We start from the raw sequence: 13,564 nt of genomic DNA, 5'->3' as shown, positions 1-13,564 counted from the left end.
TGCTTGGGGATCCCCGCTTAACAATGACAACACCAGGCCCACATGCTGAGCCTCATTACCCGAGGAGATCGGGCGCATACAGAAATATAGTTTGCAAGCTTCATGAAAAGAAACAAATTTACTGTGTTCCCCAGCAAATTTTTCAGGCAAAGGGAATTTAGGCTCAGCAACCCTTCCTGTCACTCCAGCTTGCACATTAGATACTGCTAGTCCCTGTTGCTGAACTGCCCCCCTCAACTCAGTGACCTGTAGGGACAGCGCCTCCAACTGGCGGGTTATGGAAGTCATGGGATCCATGACAAAAGAAAAAAAAAAAGACACCCCTTTTTTTTTTTTCGTTGGGCCGATTTTAATGTCACGGGGAGACTAGGTGAGCGAGAGCTAATAACCCGGGCCCCTGCAATTTCCCTCAGACTAGGGAAAACCTGACTGACCCTCTACCTGGAGTTTACACTGATGGTGTGCATGTCCAGGCCTCGAACCTCACCCTGTCTCCTGTTTCAACCCTAGGCTGAAACCTCCACCCACCAACCAGTGAAGAGGTAATACACCAATACCCACAGTTAGCACAGACAAGGATAAAGGAAAATATACACCACGCCGCAGTCACTCAGGAATACACTATAAATGTGCAGGGCAAAATAAATACAAATATAGGAAGGAGTAAATAAGACTAAGGAAAATACACCACCAGCAACGAATCTCCAACAACCAGCTCTCCACTCCAGACCGAGATAACAACGCACAAGACAGAAGCTATAATCGGCGACGCCCAATGATCAGGAGAACTATTTAAAGGCAATGGGCATGGCCCAGCTTCCAATTCAAGGATCAGGTAAATTAACCCCGGAACAGCTAGATGAAATCTAGCCGACGCCAATGAGCAAATAGTGGTCAAAAGCGGAATTACCGCTGTCTGTCGAACGACCTGGTCTGAACAGCGTCCGACATGACAGATTGCCGTATGTGGAGTTGGGAAGAAATTTTCCCCCTGATATGGAGTAATTAGATTCTGCTTAATAGAGTTTATAATTTCCTATGGATCAACACATTAGATTATAGGTTGACCTGAATGGACGTCTTAATGAATTGGGCCGTATGTAACTAAACAAGCTATATGTGACTTACCCGACACTTTTTGTAGATTCAATGGCTAAGTTCCTTACATAGCGGTATCATGCATCTGGCAAAGAAATTTCACCTTGCAGCCACTACATTATCTGTGACTGCAATTCCCATTTGGTATACTAGTTGATAACGTAAACTCTCCATTAGATTAAAAAAATCTGCTTAAATTCCCTTGGTGGGAATTGAATACATGACCAAATGCAGCAAGGCCGCAGTACTAACCGCTGAGCCACCATATCATCCATATATAGATAAAAATATTTTGTGTTAAGTAAATAAATCCTTATTTTAAGATTCTATATATTCTCAAGGTGACGAATTATGTCTGCAAAATATATGGAAGATATATTACACAAAACCCTAGAGTCTTACAACCTTACCTATCTCCACAAACTTTGTTTTGACGTATTTGAGCTGCCAGGTTGCTCTCATCATTTAGTGGTATCTCAATGGGGTACATACCTAGAACAAAAGGACAAACCAAACATACTCAATAACCAATGTGTAGAGCAAACAACAATGTTGTATAAAATAGAGAGAAGACAGACAGTTATAGTGTGTGTCCAGTTAGATAAGTAATCACCCTTGCTTTCTTCTATTCTTAGGAAAACTAGTTGTGTGCTATTTATTGGTAAAGATAGTTGTGTCCAGCAGGTGGCGCCAAATGTTAAATGGAAACGTGAAAACAGAAGGTGTGAAGTTTCCTTCTGCAGAAGAAAGCGTTTGCATTCAAAGCCTTCCTGCAGATTTTCTCTACAGGGAATTTCCTGTGAATATATCTTCAGGTTTTGGGTGTCCTTTTTTCTCTTCAAACATACCAGTCTATGACAGATTTTGTTTATGCATACAAGCAAAAAGAGAAAGAGGCAGCATGCATAAAGAAAGGGATCACCATAAGATCAAAAATGATACAAAATTTATTAGGTCACACTTTTAACACTGCAAACATAGTTAAAACCAATTAAAATTGCACAACACAGCAAAGAATGAAACCACAGACCCAAGATAAGGTCATACCTCAATGCCACCCCAAGAACAAATACATATTATCATTAGTCCATAAATGGCTATGTCCCACCATAATGTGTATATCAAATATAGCAGCGGTTTAGATGGAGGCACAAGAAAAAAATAATCAAAGAGTCACAGATACCACATTGACCCATAAAGTAGTATCCCTAAGGGTTTAAGAATACCGAGAGGTATGGTGCCCTATACAACCTGCAGCTGTTAGTAGAAGCTTCCAGGGAGGTGTCCCTTATGGAGCACAACAGTGCAATGGAAGATGGTGATACAAATGGGGTGAGATTTTGTTTATGCCTTTTTTTAAGAAAACATAAAATGCCTTACAGACATTTTCAATTTTAATACAGGGAATATGTTTTGCAAGATTAATTAGCAACTAAAGGCATAAACAAGCACAAAAGAAAAAGTATTTACCCCCACATCATTTTCATTCACCCCATTATCAAAGTGATCTATGAAATTAACAAAATATGCCCTTTTTCTGAGTAGGCAGCATATTTTACATGTAGACCTAATGGACCATAAAATAATAATGGATGATGCAATTCTTAGCTCCTCTTTCTTCATAGAAAAAGAGTTTATTATCCTGCATTAAAAACTATTCTAACTGTCAGAAGAATTATAGGATGTCACGAGGTCATGAGCTAAGTGTCCATACATATTTGTTCGTATCACCTGTATAAAAGACATAAACTTTTTGAAATGGAAACAAAGGTTTTGCCCACTTACATTTTTTTCTGAAAGAATGGTTACAATGGCATAAAATATTGAAAGTGACAATCTCCTCACTGATCAGTCCCTGCCTGTCTCTGCTTTCTGTTGCAGTGATGACGTCTTGACACAGTAACAAGTGACCAGCTGCTGCTAATTCCTAGTTGTGGTGGGTCATTGCTGTGGCCAGTGATTGCCTATGTGTCAAGAGGTACTAGGAAGCATTTATTTAGGGGGGTCTAACCTGAAATTTGAAAACATTTAAAATTTGGTCTCTGAATTAATTTAAAGATCTGATCCATTTTGGGGTTTAATATGAGGCATGATTATTTTGGAGGTTTGATTAAATTTGAGGTCCAAATTAAACTAACAGTTTGGTTTGTGGTCTGATTATTTTTGAGGCCTAGTCTAAATTTAATTCAGATGACAGACCAGACACGCATATAAAGTTTTTAGACCAGAATAAAAAATGTTCAAACCTTTAAAACAGTTACCTAAAAATTGTGAACCCTAAACTAGATCTCAAAATAATAAGTCCCAGACTAGGCCCTAAATAATCCCAGAATCCCATCATTTTTTCGCAAAGTACAGTAAATGTATACATATTGTTAATATACAGACTAAGGTCAACATAATATTACTTTTTTCTTGTACTTTTGTGTCTTTTTTCATCTCTATCTGCCTCTCAAAGCATCCAACTTCACATAGCTGAATGAGCGGTCCTATTCTCATCTGCTTAACCACATTTCCAAGCAGCACTTGCTTCTCCTCAATGCTTCAGACCACCCTCCCCCTTCTCCAGTGTGGTCCTGAACAGCCCCAAGTTAATCTAGATGTAGGTCACTATTTCTGCTTCTGTGTGCTCTCTGCTCCGGTACAGTACCCAGCCTGACTGATTCTATTTTCTAACACCTACATCACTATAGCTGCTGTGTTACTTTGCATCATTCTGGTTCAAGCAGAGCTCAACTGTCCTTCCCAAATGCAGAGTTGTGTTTGTTGCAAGCTACAGACAAATCAGTGTTTTGAAACTGTAAATCCAGCTCTTTTGATGTATATGACAGAAGATAATTCTTTGTATTATGCATCAATAAAGCGCCATTTGCAATTTCACATCACTGTTCTATCAGCAGCAGGCAACAACTACAACTCAAATAATCTCAGTCCCTGTACACAGAACCCCATACTGCAGAATATCTCATCGCTCAGCCCCAATACGCAGAGCCCCATACTATAGTTTATATCTCCTCTAAGCCTCTTGAATACAGCCCATCCTTCATTATATGTGTCCTTTTTGTCGGCTCTATATATTTAGCTGCCCATCCTGCAGTATCCTTTTTAGTCCAGTCTAAATACAAGTCATTCGCAGCAGTTTTCCATGCGTTGTACAGTGCAATGTAAACCTATGGAAAACAAAATCCGCAGTGCACATGCTGCGGAAATGCTGCATTGTATTTTCCGCAGCATGTCAATTCTTTGTGCGGATTCCGCAGCAGTTTACACCTGCTCCACAATAGGAATCCGCAGGTGTAAAACCGCAGGTGGAATCCGCACAAAAAACCCATAAAATCCGCAGTAAATCCACGTGTAATCTGCAGTGCTTTTTACCTGCGGATTTCTCAAAACAGGTGCGGAAAAAGCCACATCTACATGTGCACATACTCTTATACTTCCTTCTAAAGAACACATAAAAAATAGTTACATTGAAATACTTATTGGAAAGCAACTGTTACCTTTTCCCTGAATTCTCATAGCATTTTTGATCATATCAATTGTTGGATGTATAAAGCACAGTCTTGGTTCTTGCTTCTGACTCAAACAAACTCCATTTTCATTCACAATCATCCAGTTTCGATCATAAAGGAGACCTTGTTCTGCAACTGGCCACTGGGAAACCTGAGAAAAAGCAAAGAAATATTTACAGATTTTAATATGGCCATCTATGGCATATAACACATAACTACATAGTTCTTTTAAATACGTGAATTTACTGCGCTATGTATTTCTCCAGTTTTGAGATTATTATTACTATCATTAGATTCATGCTGCCCAAGCAATGGGCAACATGAATTTGATTCTAGCTGCTTATAACTAGGCATGTTTCACTCTGAAATGCTGTGCTGACTTAGAGAAAACATACTTTGAAAGACTGGTGGAGGAAAATAGGAGCGATATGACTAGTCTGATGTAGTCCACAGCTGGCACCAGGGGCGGATTATAAGAGGGTCAATCTGGGCCGCCGGCCGCCACCATCAGGGCATTACTGCCCGTGCCCCTGTCAGACTGGCGTATCATTTATGGGCCCGGTGGGCAGAGAGAGGGGGCCCGCATCGGGCCCCGTCTCATCTGCTCACCGTGCCCCTACCAGCGCTGCAGCGGTTTCCTATTGACGTGCGGGCGCACTCCCGCACGTCAATAGTTAACAACAGTCGCCAGCCAATTGGAGGCTGGCAGCTGAAGTCGGCCGCAGGCGCAGCAGCGCACATTTCGCCGACATCTGACGTCACTGTCAATATATTCAAAAAAGAAGGAGGCAGCACTCCATTTTCTTACTAAGTGTGCAAGGTTTCATTCAGACCCACATGTCCGGGCAACGTTTCGGCTCAACTGAGCCTTTCTCAAGCAGTGAGTACATTTCCTTTGTGCATATATATAGGTTTTACAAAACAATCCTTAATTACTGCCATTAGTGATTAACCATGTGCAATACATTACAATACTTAATCTTGTGTTTCATATTGTCTTTAGTCATAATAAAGTGCATATGTGCATATGTGCATAATTATCATTTCTCTTATGTTTGTACAGCAAACCTCTCTATTATCAATATAATAGTTCATATTATTATACATTATTTACTTATTCTTACCGCTGCAGCGACCTACTAGAAATGGAGGACACCATATTTCTCGGCGTCCTTAAACATCTACTGCGCATGTCCTGCGCGTGACAGTACTAAGCCGGACTATTGACCAATCACAGCCACCACAGACCGGCACCTGCGCAAAAGCGCCAGGTACCGCCATCTTAGTAAAGGCATATCTTCATTCAGCAAGCCAGCGCATGCGCACTGGCACAAAATACCGCAGATGTTCGCATAATACAGCATAATGGCACAAACAGATCGCCTAAAAATCGGCACCTGCATCATTTTAGTGCCTCCTTCATAGATTTACATAGTGTGACTGTATAGACCACCTAAATGACCATTAACTTATATTTCGCCCTACGGACGCTATTAAGGGAACGTGCATTATACCGCCCTGACCTCCTGGAGTGAGTCTTATCCAGGCCCTCCCCAGGGGTCACATAGTGTTCAACAAGTTGCAATTAACCCTCTCAGGTCAATATGCCCCAAATGTGAACATCTATTTGGCAGTAGCACATAAATCCCAGCGTTTTATTTAGATTCACACTTGCGGTCAAGGTAGAATAACAGACAGGTATATATTATTTTAAACTGCTTTATTTTGTTGGTCCTTAGTCTGGCAAAATAATCAGAAAAACAAAAAAGTCAAAAAAGCTTTCCAAAGACTCATTTCATTTGATGATCTATATAAATTCTCAGGATTTTTTTCATGTGTGTCCTCCATATCTGTAAGACGCCTACAGGTAAACATCAAATCTTGTTTGAGTACTAAACAAAGTAGAGATAAAAAAATTAAAAATAAACAATTAGGAATATACAGATCTAATAATATCATAACATTCCTACATTAAAATCAACAGTAAAACTAAAAATAACTAGGGACTTTACCACATAAATGTTGGATTGATGGGCATATTTAAATGATTGTATTAATCTTAAAATCCACGTTAAGACCCATAGGTTTAAGGGTATTGAGCTCGTATATCCACTTCAACTCTCTTTTTTTAAGAATTTTCTCCCTATCTCCTCCTCTTCTCTGCATGGGGACAGCATCTATTATTTTACACTTCAAATCTTTTTCAGAGTGCTTGCAGTCAGCAAAATGTTTGGGAACTGGAAGATCAGTTCTATTCTTCCTTATGGTATATCGGTGTTGGTTCATCCTGGTTTTGAATTCACAGGTTGTCTCACCGATATACCATAAGTTGCACGGGCACATGAGTAAATAAATCACATAATCTGAGCTACATGTCAGAAACTGCTTGATTTCATATATCTTTCCTGTCTTTGGATGCTGAAACGTAGATCCTTTTATCATATATGTGCAATTAATGCAATTTAGGCAGGGAAAGCATCCATTTCTTTTTGAGCCTGTAAGAGACCTCTGAGTATTTTTCTTCTTAGGGCCAATGTCCGATTTAATCAATAAATCTTTTATATTCCTGCGTCGCCTATATGAATTTAATGGTGGCAACCTAAGTTCCTGAATATCTGGGAGACATCTCCCCAACATTGCCCAATGTTTTTTAATAATGCATACTATTTCTCTGCTTTCTTCTCCAAAAGTAGAGACAAAGGGAATTCTCTTATAAGTTGTTTTACTTTTCTCTGTTGACACCTTATTGATCAGTTCTAACCTGCTTTTCTTCATTACTACACTCCTTGTTGTTTCTAAAAGCTCTCTAGGGTATCCTCTGCTCAAAAATTTCTGTATCAACAAATCAATTGTTATATCAACTTTATTATCTTCTTTCACTATGCGTCTTATCCTGAGTAACTGACTCAGTGGGATAGATCATTTCATGGTTCTCGGGTGTTGACTATCATATAAGAGCAAATTGTTCCTATCCGTATTTTTTACAAACAATGTAGTAGTGAGTTGACCATCTCTCAATTCAATTAATACATCCAAAAATTGGATTTCAGTTTTAGACTTTACTAATGTAAATTTTATCGTTTGATCAATTGTGTTGAGAAATGCGTGGAATTCTTCTAATTCATTCTCAGTACCTGTCCAAAGGAGGAAGACGTCGTCTATGTACCTCCACCACACCAGCACATGCCGGAAGTGGTGGGACACATAGACGAGGTCCTCCTCCAGGACTTCCATAACCAAATTAGCTTAAGAGGGGGCCATAATGGCCCCCATAGCTGTACCTTGTTTTTGTGCGTAAAACGCGTCACCAAACAAAAAGTAGTTCCGTCTTAATATGATTTCCAACATCTTTAGTAAGAAGGTTTTTCCCTCAACTGTATATCTATTAGGGTCCAGTTTTTTCTCTATTGCTTTTAAACCTCGTTCATGATTTATGGACGTATATAATGACACTACATCGAAGGATGACGTCACTGTCAGTCGCCTGCGAGTGCGCGCTGCTGGAGGGAGCTCGCCGCCTGGAGCGCTTGTCAGGTGAGGAGAACTCGGTTTGTTTTTTTCTTTGTTTTTTTGATAACCTAACGGCAATCCGGGTGGGCCAGAATGCTGGATAGTCAGTGACACTGTCTGACTGGGGGCAATATGCTGGAGACGGAGGACACACTGGGGCAGATGATAGCTGGAGACACTGGGGCAATGCTGGAGACACTGGGGCAATGCTGGAGACACTGGGGCAGATTGCTGGACACACTGGGGGCAATGCTGGAGGACACACTGGGGCAGATGATTGCTGGACACACCGGGGCAATGCTGGACACACTGGGGCAGATTGCTGGACACACTGGGGGCAATGCTGGAGGACACACTGGGGCAGATGATTGCTGGAGACACTGGGGCAATGCTGGAGACACTGGGGCAATGCTGGAGAGACACTGGGGCAGATTGCTGGACACACTGGGGCAGATGATTGCTGGACACACTGGGGCAATGCTGGACAATTGGACATACTGGGGCAGATTGCTGGACACACTGGGGGCAATGCTGGACATACTGGGGTAGATTGCTGGACACACTGGTGGTAATATGCTGGACACACTGGGGCAGTTTGCTGGACACACTGGGGGTAATATGCTGGACACACTGGGGCAGATTGCAGGACACACTGGGGCAGATTGCTGGACACACTGTCTGGGGGCAATGCTTGACACTCTGGGGCAATATGCTGGACTTACTGGGTTAGATTGCTGGACACACTGTCTGGGGGCAATGCTGGACACTCTGTGGCAGATTGCTGGACACACTGGGGGTAATATGCTGGACACACTGGGGCAGATTGCTGGACAACCTGGGGGTAATATGCTGGACACACTGGGGGTAATATACTGGACACACTGGGGCAGATTGCTGGGCAGATTGCTGGACACAGTGTCTGGGGGCAATGCTGGACACTCTGGGGCAATATGCTGGACATACTGGGGCAGATTGCTGAACACACTGTCTGGGGGCAATGCTGGACACACTGGGGCAATATGCTGGACATACTGGGGCAGATTGTTGGACACACTGGGGGTAATTGTTGTGAACTCTATTTCTGGGCTCCCTCTTGTGGTCACAAGTGGTACTGTGTGAGTGCTGTCTTTCTGCAGGTTTGTGACTGGCATCAGCTGTCTCGTTATCTGTGGGCTGGTTTTCTATTTAAGCTCACTTGGAATCTCAGTCTATGCCTGCTGTCGTTGTATTCAGTGCTATTCTGTTTGCTCCTGTCTACATCCGTTACCAGTCTCTTCAAGAGAAGCTAAGTTCTGTTTGCTTATTCTTGCTCATCTGTGTTCAATATGTTCCTAGAATATTATGAGTTTTGTCCAGCTTGCTAATATGTGATTTCTCTGCTTGCTGGTAGCTCTGGGGTGCTGAGTTGCTCCCCCCACATCGTTAGTTGGTGTGGGGGTTCTCGCATTCTCTGCGTGGATATTTTTGTATAGGGTTTTTTACTGACCGCACAGATCCCTTGCTATTTTCTGCTATCTAGTGTTAGCGGGCCTCATTTGCTTAACCTGTTTCATCTCTGCGTTTGTCTTTTCCTCTTAACTCACCGTTATTATTTGTGGGGGGCTGTTCTATTTCTTTGGGGTTATTTCTCTGAGGCAAGTGAGGTCTTACTTTATCTCTAGGGGTAGTCAGTTTCTCAGGCCGTGAAGAGACGTCTAGGATTTCAGGAAACGTTCCACGGCTACCTTTAGTTTGTTTGGTTAGGATCAGCTTTGCGGTCAGTCCAGTTACCACATCCCCAGAGCTCGTCCTATTGTCTCTGACTTAGCTGGTTAGATTTGTGATCCTAAGCCACTGGGATCATAACAGGTAATATGCTGGACACACTGGGGCAGATTGCTGGACACACTAGGGGCGGGATTGGAGGCATGGGCATAATGTAGATACGGGGCATGATTGGAGACACGGGGCAGAATGAAAGACATGGGGCAGGATGGAGATAGATGGGGCAGGATGGGGAAATCATATGGGGTAGAATGGATACTCATGAGTGCAGGATGCGAGAACATATTGCAGGAGCCAGGAATGAGATACATGGGGCCAGGATTGGGAATATTATTACCATAGGGGCTAATTAAGGGATATTATTACTGCAGTGATGTATTTATTTTTATTTTTTGAGTATACTGTTTTAAATGGGGGGGCGGTCCTGTTACTCTGCAGAGTGATACTATGTTGCCTTTTTTTCTTCATGTGGTGTAATGTAGAAGTTGTGAAAAATTAAGTAATGTGTTCTGCAAGCGGAGCTCGAGATAACTGTGTTATTTCCTGCAGAAATGAGTCCTGGCTGGAAGAAATGATGGTGGTCTGTGCTGGATGAAAGATGAAGGACTTCACCTAGAGACGTCACTGGTGAGTCAGTGTTACCTATACACTGACACAATACACTGTATACTATATACAGAGGTCCTGTGTATAATACCACCAGTGATCTCTGTATTACCTCAACACAGACACTGCATACTAAGTACAGATCTCCTGTGAATACTGGCACTTATGGTGATAGTATTGTGTTTTTTTTTTATTACTGATCAGTATTGTAGTATTCAGTCACTATGTGGTGGTAATATGTGGTCTGGAAATGGTGTTGCGGTATTTGTCCCTTGTATGTGCTATTTGGTCACCAAGTGGTGGTAATATGTGGTCTTGACATGGTGCGGTGGTATTTGTTCCTTGTATGTGATATTATTCGATCAGTGTGGTTGTAATTTGTGGTCTGGTCATGGTGCGGTGGTATCTGTTCCTTGTATGTGATATTGGTCATTTCAAAAATTGAAAAATAAATCAAAATATACCTAAATTGTATTGCATATTTTAACAAATATTTAATAGGTTACAGTAGAGTAGGGCCCGGCCATTTTTCTGGAATAATCTGGTTCAGGTATCACATGACCCCCGTCACATGACCCCCCGTCACATGACCGGGGGGCCCACAGTGTCTGAACAGCCCGGGGCCCTGGCTACCCTTAATCCACCCCTGGCTGGCACTGCACATCTGGGCAAGGAGAAGCATATGGAAAGAAGTATACGTAGAGATTTGTCAATTATCAGAAACGGAACAGAGAGACGCAGACCACAGACCGCATCAGACTTGTCACATGTGACATATTCTCTCCTGGCTCCTCAAAGTGAGTGCAACTGAACTCTGAATCATGCAGTTCATAGTCTGGAAGGCATGAATCTAATGACAGGTTCACTTTAAACAAGTAGATTTCCTTAAAGGGTGGTTGTAGTTTTATGTAAATGAGTCTCATGTATGTTTCAATTCAGTTTCTTATCATATTCAAGATGTCTTCCAGTGAATGAGAATCTACATGCATTCCTGACCCAAAACTGCTCACAGCTAAAGATTTGCTACAAATTTATCACCTATGACATCTTCAGTGATCAACTATGTCATCTTCTTAGCTAAACTATTATGTCATCTTCTTAGCTAAACTACTATGTCATCTTCTTAGCTAAACTACTATGTCATCTTCTTAGCTAAACTATGTCATCTTCTTAACTAAACTATTATGTCATCTTGTTAGCTAAACTATTATGTCATCTACTTAGCTAAACTATTATGTCATATTCTTAGCTAAACTACTATGTCATCTTCTTAGCTAAACTATTATGTCATCTTCTTAGCTAAACTACTATGTCATCTTCTTAGCTAAACTACTGTCATCTTCTTAGCTAAACTACTATGTCATCTTCTTAGCTAAACTACTATGTCATCTTCTTAGCTAAACTATGTCATCTTCTTAGCTAAACTACTATGTCATCTTCTTAGCTAAACTACTATGTCATCTTCTTAGCTAAACTATTATGTCATCTTCTTAAGTAAACTATTATGTCATCTTGTTAGCTAAACTATTATGTCATCTTCTTAGCTAAACTATTATGTCATCTTCTTAGCTAAACTACTATGTCATCTTCTTAGCTAAACTATTATGTCATATTCTTAGCTAAACTACTATGTCATCTTCTTAGCTAAACTATTATGTCATCTTCTTAGCTAAACTACTATGTCATCTTCTTAGCTAAACTACTGTCATCTTCTTAGCTAAACTACTATGTCATCTTCTTAGCTAAACTACTATGTCATCTTCTTAGCTAAACTATGTCATCTTCTTAGCTAAACTACTATGTCATCTTCTTAGCTAAACTACTATGTCATCTTCTTAGCTAAACTATTATGTCATCTTCTTAAGTAAACTATTATGTCATCTTGTTAGCTAAACTATTATGTCATCTTCTTAGCTAAACTATTATGTCATCTTCTTAGCTAAACTACTATGTCATCTTCTTAGCTAAACTACTATGTCATCTTCTTAGCTAAACTACTATGTCATCTTCTTAGCTAAACTACTATGTCATCTTCTTAGCTAAACTACTATGTCATCTTGTTAGCTAAACTACTATGTCATCTTCTTAGCTAAACTACTATGTCATCTTGTTAGCTAAACTATTGTGTCATATTCTTAGCTAAACTATTATGTCATCTTCTTAGCTAAACTACTATGTCATCTTCTTAGCTAAACTACTATGTCATCTTCTTAGCTAAACTACTATGTCATCTTGCTAGCTAAACTATTATGTCATCTTCTTAGTTAAACTACTATGTCATCTTCTTAGCTAAACTATTATGTCATCTTTTTAGCTAAACTACTATGTCATCTTCTTAGCTAAACTATTATGTCATCTTCTTAACTAAACTATTATGTCATCTTGTTAGCTAAACTATTATGTCATCTTCTTAGCTAAACTATTATGTTATATTCTTAGCTAAACTACTATGTCATCTTCTTAGCTAAACTATTATGTCATCTTCTTAGCTAAACTACTATGTCATCTTCTTAGCTAAACTACTATGTCATCTTCTTAGCTAAACTACTATGTCATCTTCTTAGCTAAACTACTATGTCATCTTCTTAGCTAAACTACTATGTCATCTTCTTAGCTAAACTACTATGTCATCTTCTTAGCTAAACTACTATGTCATCTTCTTAGCTAAACTATTATGTCATCTTGTTAGCTAAACTATTATGTCACCTTCTTAGCTAAACTATTATGTCATCTTCTTAGCTAAACTACTATGTCATCTTCTTAGCTAAACTACTATGTCATCTTCTTAGCTAAACTATTATGTCATCTTGTTAGCTAAACTATTATGTCATCTTGTTAGCTAAACTACTATGTCATCTTCTTAGCTAAACTACTATGTCATCTTCTTAGCTAAACTACTATGTCATCTTCTTAGCTAAACTACAGCTACACTTGCAGCAAGCTAACAGGACAGGAGAATGGTTGATGCTGGTCATGTGTTTCGCTCACACACCATTTCACTGACCACTGACATGTAATAATAGTTGTATAAATCTAAGTACTGAGACTTCTCTACTGGTGGCAGCATGCTGTAG

General features: G+C 40.3%; 1 protein-coding gene across 2 annotated transcripts in view; it reads right to left on the bottom strand.

Annotated features, from left to right (window-relative positions):
- The window catches only part of MOCOS (molybdenum cofactor sulfurase), a 423,354-nt gene that overhangs the window by 69,014 nt on the left and 340,776 nt on the right, over positions 1 to 13,564 (bottom strand). For both annotated transcript variants that reach the window (XM_077269558.1, XM_077269559.1), the window contains 2 exons: positions 4,599 to 4,761; positions 1,509 to 1,590 (listed from right to left, as the gene is read on the bottom strand). In XM_077269558.1, coding sequence (XP_077125673.1) covers positions 1,509 to 1,590; positions 4,599 to 4,761 — 245 coding nt within the window. The remainder of the gene's footprint in view (positions 1 to 1,508; positions 1,591 to 4,598; positions 4,762 to 13,564) is intronic.

Source organism: Ranitomeya variabilis, chromosome 6 (assembly GCF_051348905.1).
Source record: "Ranitomeya variabilis isolate aRanVar5 chromosome 6, aRanVar5.hap1, whole genome shotgun sequence".
Classification (NCBI taxonomy): domain Eukaryota; kingdom Metazoa; phylum Chordata; class Amphibia; order Anura; family Dendrobatidae; genus Ranitomeya; species Ranitomeya variabilis.
The sequence above is the reverse complement of the archived record's forward strand: the minus strand, read 5'-3'. Positions and strand labels throughout refer to the sequence as shown.